The sequence below is a fragment of the Nicotiana tabacum genome, chromosome 22, assembly GCF_000715075.1.
Source record: "Nicotiana tabacum cultivar K326 chromosome 22, ASM71507v2, whole genome shotgun sequence".
Classification (NCBI taxonomy): Eukaryota; Viridiplantae; Streptophyta; class Magnoliopsida; order Solanales; family Solanaceae; genus Nicotiana; species Nicotiana tabacum.
In genome coordinates this window covers 22,738,842-22,757,030 of record NC_134101.1, presented here as the reverse complement: position 1 = coordinate 22,757,030, position 18,189 = coordinate 22,738,842, and the positions used below count along the sequence as shown (strand labels likewise).

At 41.9% G+C, this 18,189-nt stretch overlaps 1 protein-coding gene across 1 annotated transcript; it reads left to right on the top strand.

Moving 5' to 3' along the window:
* The first annotated feature begins 1,391 nt into the window (after window positions 1-1,391).
* Window positions 1,392-3,864, top strand: LOC107832741 (cytochrome P450 CYP72A616-like). The gene is made up of 5 exons (XM_075244357.1): window positions 1,392-1,777; window positions 2,028-2,245; window positions 2,423-2,589; window positions 2,765-3,140; window positions 3,245-3,864. Exons 1-5 carry the CDS (start codon window positions 1,510-1,512, stop codon window positions 3,428-3,430), a joined length of 1,215 nt encoding a protein of 404 aa, XP_075100458.1. The 5' UTR covers window positions 1,392-1,509; the 3' UTR covers window positions 3,431-3,864.
* Window positions 3,865-18,189: the final 14,325 nt, after the last annotated feature.

The following is an 18,189-nucleotide window of genomic DNA, read 5'->3' as shown; positions in this document are numbered from 1 at the left end:
CCCCTACCCTGGGGTAGAGAGGCTGTTTCCAAATGACCCTCGGCATCCTTCCCTCCAAGAACTCCCCACCTTGCTCTTGGGGTGACTCGAACTCACAACCTCTTGGTTGGAAGTGGAGGGTGCTTACAATCAGAGCAACTCACCTTGTCTAAAATGGAACTCTAATAAAGTAGATTTTAGCTTCAATCATTTTAAAATATTATTTTCTATAACTATTTTTTATATTTTATTATAAAATAAGTATTTTATAGTATATACTACTATTGAGGAATAAAATAAGACATGAAATAAGCTATTTATATTTTTCCTCTCTTTTAGACAGCTGGACATACCCACTTTTAAGGGATTGCAGTTACTGTATTTATGAATATTTGATGCGAATACATGTAAATACATGCACATACAACTGTATTCATAAATACAGCAACGCGAATACATGTGAATACATGCGCGTACAGTTGGATTGCCCTGATTTTAGGAGTTTTTTACTGCTGTATTCATGAATACATGGCGCGAATACATGCGCATACAGCTGGACTGCCATGATTTTAGGCGCTTTTTACTGTTGTATTCACTGAATACAGTAGCGCGAATACATGTGAATACATGCGCGTACAGTTGGACTGTCCTAATTTTAGGCTTTTTTTACTGTTGTATTCATGAATACATGGCGCAAATACATGTGAATACATGCGGGTACAACTGAATTGCCCTGATTTTAGATACTTTTTGCCGTTGTATTCATGAAAGCAGCTCGAATACATATGAATATACTATCGTAATAACTGAATAATAGCTATAGGAAGTAATTATGTATATGATAGTTATAGGAAGTTAATAGCCACTAAACAATAGTGGTTTCTGAAAATTCTAAAATAACTATAACTAGGCTAATCTGAACAAATTGAAACTTCTGCTTAGGCTAAAATGTAAAACTTCAGAACTTCAATCTCTCAGCTTCCAACTAATGCTCAACAGCTCCGAACCACTACACAAGCGCAGGGTACAACTTCTAAATCTTGTTCATTACAAAAGACCGAAGACAGCTGATTGAGACGAAGTAGCTGAGAATCCTCGCAAACCAAGTAAATCATTCAACCTCTTTGAAAAATGGGGGCCAGTAAATAATATTAGATCGGTTTAAAAATAAGTACATAAAATATATAATTTAACAAAAATTATGGATTCATTCGTACACCCTAATTTGGACTTATAATGACTGAATTAGGATTAAAGAAATGTCTCAGGTAACGAAGTTTGTTTTGTTCTTCAAATGTGTTTCACTTGAACATTTAAGAAGCATATTAAAAAGCTTACCAAACATCTATTTTCCAACTTCCACGTGTCCCACTTAGTAAATGTATACACTGAGTTCAAGTTCCATTAATTTTTTTCTTTTTTCAATGTGTTCCAAGGTATAAACTCTTCTCCCCCGTGTAATTTAGAAAGTCTTCTTATCCTTGTTCTGCACTCAAGAGAATAGTCTCGCTATTCAGTTCATAAAAATCTATGGCTGCTGCAACACTAATTGCTGAAACAGTTGCCATTTTGGTGGCCATTTTTTGTGCAAAATTGCTGTATACAATATGGTGGTGGCCAAAGATGATAGAGAAGAAGCTGAAGAAGGAAGGCATCTATGGCTATCCCTACAAATTGCTGTTTGGGAACCTTAAAGAGATAATGAAAATGTCTAAAGAAGCCAAGAAACAACCCCTCTTAACTCATGATATCATACCCTGGGTTAATCCTTTTCTTCTGCATGTTGCTAACACTTACAGTAAGTCCAAATTTTCCCCATTGCCTACATTGTTTAGTAAATTTAACTTATATACACCAGCAGTAATTAAAAAGAATATTTACATTGTTTCGTGTTCTTTAACTGTTGTAGCATGTTGCACGTCTTCATTTTCCAGATTACTGGTTTAACATATTGTGAATAGACAACTTAATAGTGTGACAATTTTTATAAAGTTAAATGTTTTCTAACACGAGTACAATGCATACTAACTAATGAGAATGTGAAGCAGAGAAAATTTTTGTGCTGTGGTATGGACCAACACCTCGCGTGACAGTTACAGATCCAAAGCTAATTCGAGAATTGCTGAACAGATATAATGAATTCCACAAGCCTGAAGCTAATGCTTTTATCCACTTGTTTGTTACTGGACTTGCGAGTTATGACGGAGAAAAGTGGGACACCCACAGAAAGTTACTCAACCCTGCCTTTCATGCAGAGAAGTTAAAGGTATTGTTACTAATTGTTTAGTCTTAGTTTCTTGGTTGAACTCTAAATTAGACAATGGTATTTCATATTTTGGATTTAAGTTTACACTGTAGTTTAATTAGTGATAATGGAGGTTAGTTACTAATTTTACTGGGCATATAACTTAAAATTCTTAATATGTATATGCTTGTCTTACAGAGGATGTTCCCAGCATTTGCTATGTGTTGTGATGAAATGTTAAATAGATGGGAGGAATTGGTTGGCAAAACAGGAAGTTGTGATTTGGATGTGTTAAACGAGTTTCTAAACTTAGGTGGAGATGTAATATCAAGAGCTGCCTTTGGTAGCAACATTGAAGAAGGAAGGTCAGTTTTCCTACTTCAAAAGGAGCAGTGCGAGCTAATTTTGGCATCTCCGTTCACCCTTTCTTTCCCTCGCTAAGGTGCATTTGTAGTGAAATCCTATAGAATAACTAAGCAGAAATACTTTTCCATTCAACATTTGGATCCTCGTGTCATAACTTGTTTCGATTTTATGCAGATTTCTTCCTACGGCTTCAAACAGAAAAGCAAAGTACATCCACAAGAAAGTTATATCTTTGATAAGAGGAATAATAGAGAAGCGAGAAGATGCCGTACGAGGAGGAATTTCAGACAATGATGATATTTTAGGCTTACTCCTAAAAGCAAGAAATGCAGATAACAAGTCTAAAGCTGGAGGACTAACGACCGAGGATGTGATTGAAGAATGTAAAGAATTCTACTTTGCAGGTCAAGATACAACCACAGCTTTGCTCTCTTGGACAATGGTGGTCTTGAGCATGCATCCTGAGTGGCAAGACAAAGCTAGGAAAGAAGTGTTTCAAGTCATTGGGAAAAATAAACCAAAGTTTGATGACTTAAATCAGCTAAAATTAGTAAGTAATAGCAATAATTAGTATACTTTTTTCATGTCCTATATTTCTAAAAGTTTCAAAATTCTAATGATATCTTCCTCGTTCTGCTAATGATCGATCACTAGATAAACATGATATTCCAAGAGGTATTGAGATTATATCCAGCGATATTTCTTATTCGAAGCACGTCAAAGAGCACCAAATTGGGAGACATGACAATTCCAGCAGGAGTACAAGTGTGCGTGCCTACTCATCTAGTTCACCGCGATCCAGATGTATGGGGAGACGATGCGTTAATGTTCAATCCATAGAGGTTCTCAGAAGGGGTATCGAAAGCTGCAAAAGAGCAGATGTATTTTCCGTTTGGTTGGGGTCCTCGGATGTGCATTGGAATGAACTTTGGCATGTTAGAAGCCAAGCTAATTTTATCTCAAATTCTGCAGCGCTTTTGGTTTGAGCTCTCTCCTTCCTACACTCATGCCCCTCTATTGACTCTGATTATGAGACCTCAGTATGGTGCTCAGATAATCGTCCACAAACTTTGACTCTTCGAGTTCGTGCTAGAGTTGTAAGTCGTACTAGTACTAGTTTTGTAATAAAGGTTGAGATGTACTCTGCTACTATTTTATGCATTTCAGTACCCTTTATTTTGGATGTGAAAACTTTGTTGTCATTAGCATTATGAATTTAAATCTTTTTAATATCGAATTAGTCGTGTCATAAGGCCATCGAAGAATCAAAACTGATTGTGACTCTCTTTGACTTGTTGTTGCTCTACCATCCTGTGATAATTTGTGTAAATATTGTCCACATTAAATTGATCATTCACCTTTTTAAACATTTGGCAATTTCTCCGTCTTTCCGTTGATATCTTGTATGGAGGAACTAATTTCTTCAAATGCCCTTTTCTTGTACTCCACGGATAATTGGACAATTAGATTGTATACGGGGTAAAACCGGGGCTAGTGAGTACCCTGATTTCCCGGTGGGGGCAAACGAAGCAAGGACATAACTACATAAAATCAGGATCGAAGCTAAGAACCTCTCGTATTAAGGCCCGAACGAAGTGCTTACCATCGGGGCCATCGAGACAACGCCCCCCAAATCCGGTTCGGGCTCCAAGACCTCGGAAGGCATAACCAAACGGTTATACACGACTAACGAAGGGCCTTGATATCCGCACCCAACCGGATATCACGGCGTGGATCTCGACCCGTATCGACAACGGATCAACGATTAACGAAAGAGAAGATTTTTACCTTTCTTAGAATTGTACTTAGGGTAAAACTCCCCTACTATATAAAATGAAAGTTTATTGTTCAATAGACACATTGTAACACGCATATCAAGGCAATATACACTTGTTTTCTCTGCTTCTAAAAGTTATTCTTATTTTTGCTCATAGTTCTTCATAAGTATTTGGCTTCGAATCGAGGGCAGAACAGTTACTAAGCTCAGACCCGAGCTCGGATCTAACATCACTACTGGTTTGATTATTTATTCTGTCTTCAATTCATTTATTTAACATTATTGATCACATGTATTGAATTAGTCCACATATCCTTAAAACCGCATATAAATTCAATTGTTATCCATTTTTAAGGGTAAACAGTTTGGCGCCCAACGTGGGGGTTAAGGATAATAGTGGTAGTTTGATACAAATCTCGATAACACACTCTATTTTACACTTGTTCTTTAAGGTCTCAATTTCAGATTATCTTAAAAATGTCAAATTCTTAATCCGCTCACATGAACGTTGAGGATGGGTCTGACCATCATGGCGAAAATAACAATTTGACGCCTAGCAATAAGGTACCCCTGCTAACCCCAACGGGGTCCCGATCGTAGACCCAGTCGATGCTAACTCACATGTGGCCATCGATGCCAACCTTCCTACCGACCCCGTAAACAGCATTCGCGGAGGAGCCCGACCAACGACTCAAGGAGCACCTGAAGGTGAAGACAACGGGGTCAGTCTACAATCGATCTTCGAAATGCTACAGGCTCAGCAAGTGGCAATAGTGCAGCTGCAAAATTAAAGTCGCGCCCCTAGCAGAGTTGAGCCCAAATCGCCCCGGGAAAATGCCCAAAGAAATGAATAGGTCACCGAAAGGCCGGGCGAAGCTGAGTCCAGTGTCAGCCCCGAAGAAATGAAAATGCTAGAGGCGCTAACGAAACGAGTGGAATTTGGTGAAAATAAAATCGAGGCAAATGATAAGAAGGTAGAGACATACAATTCCCGAGTTGATTAAATCCCAGGAGCGCCTCCGATATTGAAAGGCCCGGACTCCAAGAAATTTGTTCAAAAGCCTTTCCCTCCTAGCGCGGCACCAAAACCAATCTTGAAGAGGTTTTGTATGCCCGATATTTCAAAATATAACGGAACCATGGATCCAAATGAGTATGTGACATCTTACACATGAGCCATCAAAGGTAACGACTTGGAAGATGACGAAATCGAGTCGGTGTTATTAAAGAAGTTTGGGGAGACTCTGTCAGAGGGAGCGATGATATAGTACCACAACTTGCCCCCAAATTTCATTAATTTGTTTGCTATGCTAGCGGATTCTTTTGTAAAAGCTCATGCCGGATCCATCAAGGTCGAGACCAGAAAATCGGACCTTTTCAAAGTTAAGCAAAGGGCTAACGATATGCTCAAAGAGTTCGCGTCAAGGTGTCAAATAGAACGGATGGACCTGCCTCCGGTTGCGGACGATTGGGTCGTTCAGGTATTTACTCAGGGACTCGACCGCCGAAGCTCCTTAGCTTCGTAGCAGATGAAACAAAATTTGGTAGAATATCCGGTAGTAACTTGGGCCGACGTCCCCAACAAGTACCAGTCAAAAATCAGAGTCGAGGATGACCAACTCGAAGCTCCTTCCAGGTCTGTTTACCCCATCGGAACTGAAGACAGACCTAAGAGGGTCGTCGGTCATGAATCAAGGCCGGCTCGAGATCGGTATCAACCATACAGCACAGATCGAAGGGGAAACGGGTCCGGGCGTAACTCTACAAGGAACGAAAGGAGAAACGATCGGGCTCAATAGCCGAGGCCTGATGAGCAAAAATGGTTTGGACAGGCCGCTCGGGGGAAGGGAAACTTCAAGATTATTAGAGTATAACTTCAACGTTGATGCATCCAACATCGTATCTGCCACCGAGCGCATCAAAGAGACCAAGTGGCCTCGACCATTGCAGTCTGATCCTACCCAGAGAGATCCTAACCGATGTGTATGTATCATGGCACTCATGGCCACAGGACCGAGGATTGCCGACAATTGAGAGAAGAAGTTACCCGGTTATTTAATAACGGACATCTGCGAGAATGTTTGAGTGATCGAGCTAAAAACCACTTCAGAAACAGGGACGCCAACAAACAGACTGAACCAGAGGAACCCTAACACGTCTTCAACATGATCATTGGAGGGGTCGATGTCCCCCAAGGGCCAGTGATAAAGTGCACCAAAGTGTCGATCACTAGGGAGAAGTGTGCCCGAGGTTATATACCGGAAGGGACCATTTCATTCAGCGATGAGGATGCAGAGGGCATCGTACAACCTCATAACGATGCACTGGTAATTTCCGTACTTATCAACAAATCTCGAGTCAAACGTGTGTTGATTGATCCAGGTAGCTCGGCCAACATCAACAGATTGAGGGTCGTAGAACAGTTGGGGCTATAAGATCAAATAGTGTCGGCGATCCGGGTGTTGAACGAATTTAACATGGCATACGAAACTATGTTGTCAAGAAGGGACCAAGAAAAATAATCTATGTTAGCTATATGGAATTTAATGAGTTTTTTCTCGGGTTCATGGTGTCCAACCGGGGGATCAAAATCAATCCCGATAAAATTAAAGCTATAGATGACATCACCGTGGTGGACAGTGTTAAGGCTGTTCTGAGGCTAACCGAGCATATAGCCGCCCTGGACCGGTTCATATCGAGGTCCTCAGAAAAAAGCTATCGATTCTTCTCACTATTTAAGAAGAAGAATAACTTTTCTTGGACCCCGGAGTGCCAACAGGCTTTGGAAGAACTCAAACGGTACCTTTCGAGTCCACCCTTGCTCCATACTCCGAAGGTGGATGAGCAATTGTACCTTTACTTGGCGGTATCCGAGGTGACGGTAAGTGGAGTCCTAGTTCGTGAAGAGGAAGGTACGCAATTTCATGTTTACTATGTTAGTAGAACTCTAGGCGAGACCGAAAAAAGGTATCCTCACCTGGAAATATTGGCGCTCACTTTGCTAAGCGGCACCAAAAAGTTAAAACCATACTTTCAATGCTACCCAATATGTGTTGTGACATCTTACCAAATGAGGAATATCATGAACAAGGCCAAGATCTCGGACTGATTGGCCAAATGGGCAGTGAAAATTAGCGGGTACGATATCGAGTATCGGCCTCGAACCGCCATCAAATCATAAATTTTGGCAGACTTCGTAGCCGACTTTATGCCGGCCTTAATACCTGAAGTAGAAAGGGAATTATTGTTGACCTCGGGGGTTTCCTCGGGAGTTTGGACCACTTTATGGATGGTGCTTTCAACGCAAAGGGGTCCGGGCTCGGCATCGTGCTGAAACTACCTACGAGCAACATAGTTACGTAATCTATTAGAACTGGTAAATTGACTAACAACGAGGCCGAGTATGAGGCCATGATTATAGGTCTCGAATTGGCTAAAAGCCTTGGGGCCGATGTGATCGAAGCTAAGTGTGATTCCCTCCTTGTGGTAAATCAATTCAATGGGACGTTCGAATTAAAAGATGAACGGATGCGAAGGTACTTAGACAAGTTGCATGTAATGCTGCATCAATTCAAGGAATGGACCTTGCAACACATGCCCCATAGCGAGGCTGATGCCCCGGCTAACTTGGGATCATCGATTGACGATGACGAATTCAGTTCAGGAACAATCGTACAGCTCATGAAGTCGGTGGTGGAAGAAGGCCACGCTGAAGTAAACTCGACAAGTTTAACTTGGGATTGGAAGAACAAATACATAGATTATTTGAAGACCGGGAAGTTGTCCTTAGATCCTAAATAATCAAGAGCTCTGCGCACGAAGGCGGCCAGGTTTAGCCTGTCTGAAGGGACTCTATTCAGAAGAATGTTCGATGGCCCGCTCGCCATATGCTTAGGACCGGGAGATACCGAATATGACTTAAGAGAAGTTCATGAAGGCACTTGTGGAAATCATTCGGGGGCGGAATCTTTGGTTCGAAAATTAATCAGAGCCGGTTATTATTAGATTGACATGGAGAAAGATGCAAAGGACTTTGTACGAAGATACGATGGTTGTCAGAGACACGCACCGATGATCCATCAACCTAGAGAGCTACTCCATTCGGTCTTGTCCCCATGGCCGTTCATGAAATGGGAAATGGACATCGTCGGTCCCCTGTCGTGAACACCTAGTAAGGCTCAAGCATTCGGGATAATAACATTCGGGATAATAGGTCGAAGCTCAAGCATTCGAGAAAGTACGGGAAAAAGAAATCACTGACTTTATTTGGGACTACATAATATGACAGTTCGGGATACCAGCCGAGATCGTGTGTGATAATGGGAAACAATTCATCGGCAGCAAGGTAAGAAAGTTTTTGAAGACCACAAGATTAAAAAGATATTATCGACACCCTATCACCCTATCATACTCCAGAACCTGAAAAAGAGGTTGACCGATGCCAAAGGGAAATGGAAGGAAATTCTGCCCAAAGTCTTGTGGTCATACCGTACAACTTCGAAGTCTAGTACTGAGGCCACCCCTATTTTTATTGGTCTACGGTGTCAAAGCATTAATATCGGTCGAAGTGGGAGAACCGAGCCTCAGGTTCCGATATGCGACCGAAGAATCAAACGGTGAGCCCATGAGCACAAGCCTGAAACTATTGGATGAGAGGCGTGTGGCCGCCCTAGTCCGGTTGGCCGCCGAAGAGCCAACCTCCAACACTTCAAGAACGGGGACTTGGTGTTAAGAAAAGTAACACTGCATACCCGAAACCCGAATGGGGGGAAGTTGGTACCGAATTAGGAAGGACCATATCGAGACGTCGGAATTACCAGCAAAGGATCGTACAAACACGAAGCAGGAAATGGTGCACAACTACCGAACAACTGGAACGTGACACACTTAAAGCGATACTACTTCTAAGGTACGATATTATTTACTTTTTTATAATATTATGGATCGAACTAACACTTGCAGGCAACGACCAAGGGAGAATGTGACTATTAGGTCTGAAAGAACGCGTTTCACTCTTTTTCCCTTGAACCGATTTTGTCCCAAATGAATTTATTGGCAAGGTTTTTAACGAGGCAATAGTAAATCGTGCTAACTTAGATTTGAAGGCCGGTATTAAATCAGAGTCAATGGGCGCATCAACAGTATCCGAGCCCTCTCAAGATCAACCTCGAATACTGGGGGCCATCACCCTCGGGTTAAGGATCTTAGCAAGGAAAGAAGGAAACTTTGTACTTGAATAGCCTAGGCTTGGTGGTTAGGATTTATTTTAAGGGACAAACGGTCAAGTAAACCATGCCCACATAGGCAACCTTAGTCGTGATTCAAGATTTTACACACTTTCGATCATGTACTTTGCACATATAAATGAAATAAAGTTTCCACCTTGCTATTATGCATTCTTGCTTCTTAAAACATAGATCATATTGAGCCTAAGGGCTATCCCTATTCAGGGACTATCAAGCCCAAGGGCTACCCCTACTCGAGGACTGTCGTCCGAAAAAAGTTCGGGCAACTCAGGCTATCAAATCCCGGAGGCACAAAACCTATTAGGTAGTGCCTAAACACATAAGGCTACGACCACTCTAAAAAATAGCCCGGAGATGTCCGAAGTTTGTAATCAGAACATAAGGCCTTCATAAAAATTCAAAACCTGCTGAAATATTTACCCTCGGCAAAAGCATCATCTGAAATCATTTAAGCATCTCGAAAAAACTTCTGATCACACCGAGTTTTCATAGCCTCGAGCAAATAAAGTTGTATCTAAGTCAGGCTCTGTTCGGACCTCCGAAAAATGAACTTATTACTATATTTGATTCTATTCTAAGTCATTAGAAATATTTACAAAAATAGAAATTATGAAAAGATGCTAAAATAGTAGAGACTCGAAATTGCCAGAAAGGGAAATTTTATATATTCCGAAATGTATTGACCAAGGCCCAACAAAAACAGCCTCAAATTAAACAAAAAACATATACAAGATAATAACTAAAATAAAAAAATCTAAGGCATTCATGCCTGATCGTCACCGGGGCCCGACTCATCGCCAGAACCGTTAGAGCCTTCGGACCCATCAGAACCCTCGGAGCCTTCGATGCCTTCAGGCTCGAAAAGTTTCTTCGCCTCGGCCTCTAGCTTTATTGCTTCCTCGATCTCAGCCGACAGGTCAAAGCTTCGGGCGTCAATCTTTTCGAGGGTCTCCCTTCGAGACAGTCAACTTATATATTCGGCATTGGTCTTCAAACGGGGCTCAGCCTTTCAAAATCGGCCTTGTATTGGGCCACCATCTCCTCGGCATCGGTAGAGGTTGTCTCCAACTTGGACTTCATTACCTCGTACTCCCTACCGAGGGTGTCCCGCTATGCGACAACCGAACTCAGCTGTGCTCGAAGCTCATCATTCAGCTGGGACCGTTTGTGAGCTTTCTCCTTCGTCACCCGAAGTTGAACCTCTACCGATGCCATATTTGCCTGGAGAGTTTACTTCTCCAAAGCCAACATGTCCATTTTGCTCTTCCACTCGTCGGCCATGACTTGGATCTCGTTCATCTCAATTCGGAGTTGGTCGATCTTGTCAATCTTCTGTTGGACCTGCGAGGTTTTTTCGTTAGTCACTATGACTAGTTCCTCGTTTTTAACTTCAAATACCTTTACCTTTTCGACCAGGTCGGTTGAAGCTTCCTTCTAAGCCCTATCCAGCTCGGCCTGAAGGTCCTTGACGACCCTGTCTTGTTGCTCGCTGAGGAGCTTGTACATGTCCTTCTTTCAAACCTGCTCCTTGAGCTCGAGCTCGAGATGATTGACCTCGACACGATACCGTACGAAGATCTCGCGGTGAAATACCGAGGCCTGTAAGACAACAAAATTCATGAGAAATATCAAAACCTAAGTAAAATACAAGAAGACGTAATGATGCCTTACCCGGTTCAGCGCCTACTGCACCTCATTAAAAAGACATGGCATGTCCACTTCGTTCATTTTTGCCTGGTCCTCCTCGGTCACCAGGCATCGGAGGTAGCTGGCTATAGCCACAGGAGCATATAGAACCCGGGAATCCTCTGGGACTGTAAGTAACCGCTCTCTTGCGACCAGGGTCCACACTCGGAGCGGGAAACTGATTAATCAATTTTTGGCTCGAACTCAGCCCGCCAGCTTTCGAAGATATATCCTTCTACGGGACTTCCAGTTCACCCAGCCCGGAAAAATCTTCCAAAGTGGATGAGTCCACACCATCGAAGAAAGAATGAAGGGGGTCGTCCGTGCCATGAACCCCTTCACTGGAATTTTCTTTTCCTACTTGGGTCTCCTCAAGCATGGACTCGGTGTAGGAGGGCGTCTCCATAATGTCTATTACACTGGGCAATTCCTTCAGAGCAGAGCTGGCATATAGGGGATCCCACCCCCGTCTCCATATCGGCCTCTCTAGTCTGAGGGAGGTCGGCCTCACGAATCTCGTCTTCTTCCGACTCATCACTGAGTCGTAGAAGAAAGTCGGAATCTGGCACCTGGGAGCTGATACTCTTCTTGGGATTATGAGACACCCTATTCTTTGGCTTCACCTCGGGACCTGGGGAGCCCGGAGATTTTCTTTTCCTCCTCTTCGTTTCCCCCATGGCAGCCCTGAGTTGTCCCGTAACGGAGGGATCAACGGACAAGGATACATCCTCATCTCCTGCCAAATGCCTAAGCTCAGTGGTCTTAGGAAAACATATAAAATAAAGAAGAAAGGTTAGTATGATGTGAGTTAAGAACACGGTAATAGCTATTTGAAGGAGAACCTTACCATGAGAACATGCCTCCAATCGGCCCTTCAAAAGATTGCGCCATGAGCGCTCGAAGTACGACATGTGGTTGCAGATGCCTTTGATCTACTCCTTGAGCAGGGGGACCGTATTTGGAACCCGAGACACAACTGTACAACCACAAATACGAATGATGAGAAATAGCGGAGGATGATAACGATCCTCCAAAGAGATGGGTAGATTTTCCCGAGGCACATTTCGTACCTCTTACATAAGGCCAAAATCATCGGGTCCACCGGGCCCAGTATTAACGGGTAAGTGTAAACACTTAGGTATCCATCCACGTGGGTAGTAATATCATATTCGGGCCCGGGGACTATTACGTCCTTGCCTTCCCATTTGCAGTCCTCTCAGACCACGGGAAGGACATATTTGGTAATGGAACATATATATCTACATGCTCCTTCGCCCCTGTCCTGTTTGGATGAGGGCCTCTCGACTTTGAAGTCGTTTGCGATTAAGCAACCCCCGAGTACAAAGCACTTCAGGGGAGGCTCAGCGGCAGCCTCGAGGGAGATGTCTCGGAGACAGACACCTCGAAAGCGGCCACCTCGGGAATAGCTACCTTGAAAGCAGCCACCTTGGCATTCGTGGACGGGTGGGAAGATGAAGAGCAGCCTGTTAAGGAACTGATTTGGAAGTTTTAGCCATTGTTATCTGATAAAATTTGAAAATTTGAAGAAAAGGTATGAAGGTTTGGAAGAACAAGTTTGAAGGCTGAACAATAGGGTATGAAGATTTGAAGGAAATCTGGGTAAGAACTTACGAACAATTATGAAGATTTGAAGATCAAAGATGAAGGTATGATGGTTTGAAAGAAGTTGATAATAGCTAGAAAATTCGAAGGTGGAAGCTTGTTCGGAAAGTAGAAAAAGAACAAAGGGTGGAAGCTTTTATAGGGGACGTACGCGACGCTTCGTATTCGGAGGCAACCAACTGATGGTTGACAGGTGTCCGAAGTCAGAACGACATGACTGATGGGATATTTTAACTTCTTTGTCGTTTCGATTGTAACGTACAAAAGAAAGAACCGGAGAACATCTGTCGTTTCTTATCGTTTCGGCAAACCCCGATTTCGACTATCTATATACGGGTAAAACCAGGACTAGTGAGCACCCCGATTTCTCGATGGGGGCAAACTAAGCAAGGACATAACTACATGAAATAGGATCAAAGCTTAGAACCACTCGTACTAAGGCCCAAACGAAGCGCTTACCACCGGGGCCATCGAGACTACGTCCCCCGAATCCGGTTCAGGCTCCAAGACTTCGTAAGGAATAACCAAACGGTTGTACACGACTAACAAAGGGCCGTGATATCCGCGCCCAACCGGATATCACGACGTGAATCTCGGCCTGTATCGACAGCGGATCAGTGATTAACGAAAAAGAAGATTTTTACCTTTCTTAAAATTATATTTAGGGTAAAATTCTCCTACTATATAAAGAAAAAGTTTATTATTTAATACATACTGTAAACACGCATATCAAGACAATATACACTTGTTTTTTCTGCTTCTAAAAGTTATTCTTATTTTTGCTCATAGTTCTTTATAAGTATTTGGCTTCGAATCGAGGGCAGAACAGTTACTAAGCTCAGACCCGAGCTCGGATCTAACATCACTACTGGTTTGGTTATTTATTCCGTCTTCAATTCATTTATTTAACGTTATTGATCACTTGTATTGAATTAATTCACATATTTTTAAAATCTCATATAAATTTAATTGTTATCAATTTTTAAGGGTAAACATAAATCTTCTAGTGCCTTGGTATATATAAGAGACGAGGGTGTTACATCATTTAATGGTCTGACGAAAGGCTGACTGCATAAGGAATAAACTTAGTAGGAAAAAACTTGCCCGTTTTTAATATATGTACACCGCGTTAAATTCAACTATTTCTGGAAATTGATCATGATCCAAAGAGTTTACTACGCAGGTTAATAACATCTAAATTTCCAGCGATCCAAAAAAATTCTTTCATTCTCAATTATGTAAATAAATTTTAGAGTTTGATTGTTATTATCAAAATTAATGATACAAACAAACTATGTTCTAATTAATTTTCTTATTATTCCAATATTATATATGCTTTAAAGCTTTTTTGAAAAACCATAAATAAGATTTTGTCTAGTCTATAGGTAAGATTATAATATAGATTGAAAAAGAGAAAGTATCATAATATTTAAAAGAAGTAAAAAGATACAAGTTTATAATTTAGAGCGTAAAATACACATTTAAAATGTTCAATTGAGAGATAAATGGAGGAAAAAGCTTGGGGAGGTATTTGATTTTGAAAGCAAAGCTTGAAGGGGAAAAACAAATGGATTTATATGTTGATCCGAATGCGTTTTATAAGCACAGAATGAGATTTATAAGTCCTAACTACGATTTATAAGTCGGAATTTATGAATGCGGCTAATACGTCGCAATTTATGAATGCGATTATAAGTCAGTAATTGTTTCATGTGATTTATAAGTCGCAATTGTCGAATGCGATACATAAGTCGCAATTGATATATGCGATTTATAAGGCGTAGATTTTGAACACGATTTATATGTCGCTTAATGTTATTTATAAGTCGCAATCACCTTGCGATTTATAACTCGCAATTCCTGAATGAATAAGTCCCATTTATGATGCGAATAAGTCACACGCGGAAAACTTTGTAAGTCGTACTAGTACTAGTTTTTAAATAAAGGTTAAGATGTACTTTGCTACTAGTAGTTAACGTGGTATAAGAGACGAGGATGTTACTGTATAGGGTGAAATATGATATGACACATGGTTGTCTAAAGGGAAGACACGTGTAATTCAATACGAGGATGACCGAAGACAGAACGCAGCCATTCCGCTTGTCACCGGAAAGGACAACGTTCATAAAGGTGTGTTAAATGCTCTGAGTCTCGTAGCATTTAATAGGGAATATTCTGCAGCATTAAGAGCGACGGTCCGTTATAGAGAATTTAGCATTTATGTTCACCGTTACGTCTTCATCAATGACCCTTATAATTGACATTAAAGGAGGATATGATCCTAAGACCTCATTCCCTAGAAATAACTATAAATAGTGAGCTCAGTTATCATTGTAAGGGGATGAATTTTCTGGCAAAGCCTATATTGTATTCTATACAATGCCTAATATAACCTTATTTTCTTGCTCTTTGATCTCATCATTGCTGTGCCCAGAAACCTTGTTCCCGGAACTATCATCTCTGCTGTTTCATCTACATTTCAAGGTTAAGTATTATACATTTCTTCAATTATTGCATTATTTCAGGATCAAATTAGCTCACTTGTCTAGAAACCACGTATAAATTCAACTGTACCATTTTATAGGTAAATCATTTGGCGCCCACCGTGGGGCCTAGACAATCGTGCAATTAAATTGATCCTTGCCCTTTTTACTAACGCGATTTGATTATTTTGTCTTAGAAAAAGATCATTAAAAAAAGGCAGATAACACTGTTAACAACATGCACAACCCTGAAATTCGAGGGTATCAGCCTTATTTCGAGGATTCAATCAGTGATACCCGCAATGAGGGAAATGACATCACACCGGTGCATGACAGGAAGAACCCTCGACAGGTTTGAGAGACAACTCCCGATGATGCTGACGAGGAGCATGTCGTGGATGCGATGAGGGTCATGCGAGAACAACAGGCAATCATTTTAGGCCATCTCACGTGGCAGGATCAGATTATGACAGAACTGAAGCAGGCACTATCGGGGGCTTCAAATAATGCAAAAAGACGAGATCCAATTCCTCCCAGTATTCCCGCAAACCAAACAACGCAGAGAGTCGACAACAATACTCCCAGGGGCCGGGGGGAGTAAATCTGGTCTCAACAACGAGAACGACCGGTTCCAAAATGAGCTTTTACGATTTTTGAGGGAAGTAAACACCCGCATGGACCAAATCCCGGGCGTGCCACCAATATTGAAAGGCCCAGACTCGAAGAAGTATACTCAATTGTAGTACAAGCCGAGCATGACACTAGAACTAATTCTGAAGCGGTTCAAAATGCCTGAAGTGCCGAAGTATGACGGAATTTCAGACCCACAGAAGCATATTACCTCCTACACAACGGCGGTATAAGGAAATGATTTAGCTCCTCACGAAATTGAATCTGTGTTGCTAAAGAAATTTGGAGAAACTCTCATGAGGGGAGCCCTAATGTGGTATTCATTGTTACCCGAGCATTCTATAGATTCCTTTAAGATACTCGCGGATTCTTTCATCAAGGCTCATGCCGGTGATCGAAAAGTACAATCCCGGTAGGCCGACATATTTAGGATCGTACAGGGAGAATCCGAATTAATACGAGAGTTCGTTACCTGATTCCAGAAAGAGAGAATGTTGTTCCCGGCTATCCCGGATGAATGGGCAGCTGAAGCATTCATCAAAGGATTGAATCCAAGAAGCTCAGACGCTTCCCAGAAGTTGAAGGAGAGCCTGCTTAAGTTCCAAGCAACAACTTGGGAAAATGTCCACAACCGGCATGAGTCAAAGATAAGGATCGAAGATGACCATGTCGGTTCCACATCATCGGCCAAAGGACGGGAGAAGAGCAGAGAAAAATCAAAGGATGACTATGATGCGGACAAATGGACTTCGAGTGGCCAGTTTTTGCCATACAAGGGGACCAAAGGCCGTGGCAGAAACTTCCAGGCAGAAAACAAGTTCATCGTTGACAGAGGGACCGATCGTGGTCGAAATAATATATTACTCCAGGATAAGGAGACGTCGGAGTGTCGGGATCTTTCTTACCCCAAGTTATCGGAATATAACTTTAATGTCAGTATAGTGGAGTTGGTGTCCGCCATGAGAAACATTAAAGATGCATGATTATCGAGACCTATGAGATCCGATTCTAGACAGAGAAATCCCGACTTATGGTGCGAGTACCATAGGATGAACGGTCACCGGATAGGGGACTACCGGAACCTCCGGGAAGAAGTGGCTACACTATTGAAGAATGGACACCTCCGAGAATTCTTGAGTGACCGAGCTAAGAACAATTATGGTAATGACAGAGACAACGTGGAACCTTCGAAAGCAGGAGAAGAACCCCCGCGCCAAAAGATCAATATGATCTTCGGGGGGAATGAGATTAACGGGGTCACCTTTTCAGCAGAAAAGAAGACGAAAGTATCAATAACTCATAGTAAAAGATTCCGAAAAGACGATATCGCTTTCAAGGAGGAGGACGCAGACGGATTGTTGTTACCACACAATGACGCGCTAGTAATTTCTTTATATGTGTTAGATTTTAAGATTAAACGTGTTCTAGTGGATCCAGGAAGTTTGGCTAATATCATACAATGGAGAGTATTGGAGCAAGTTAAACTCATCGGAAGCATTATTCCGACAACAAAGATCCTCGCCGGATTCAACCTTGTGAGCGTGAAGACTCGAGGAGAGATTTTGCTTCTCACGAACGTTGAAGGAGTAATAAAAACAACTCTCTTCGAAGTAGTAGATGGTGACATGGGATACACCATCTCATGGGAAGGCCATGGTTATATGAGATGAAAGCTGTACCCTCAATATATCACCAATTGCTGAAGTTTCCAACGCCTGAAAGAATCAAGCAGATAAGAGGTGATCAATCGGCAGCAAAGGAGATAAATGCAATCTCAGTTTCCAATAGCAAAAGGAAGGAATGCACGACATAGCAATTACAAGAAACTGCACCTATTCCCGAGATAGAAGGAGTTAGCCTGGAGGCAGAGCCGTCAGATCAATATCAAGTGCCAAGATATTTCCAAATTCCAGAAGAGACAAACGCAACGAAGTCCACGACGGAGGAACTGGAGCAAGTTACATTGTTCGAGGAATTCATAGAAAGAAAATTCCATCTGGGGACAGGACTGCATCCGAAGCTCAGGTCTGGTTTTATTAAATTCCTTAAAATTAATGCTGATTATTTTGTATGGTCGCACAAGGATATGATAGGTATCCCGACGAAAATAGCCGTGCACAAGCTGAGTTTGAATCCCTATGTACCTCCGGTAAG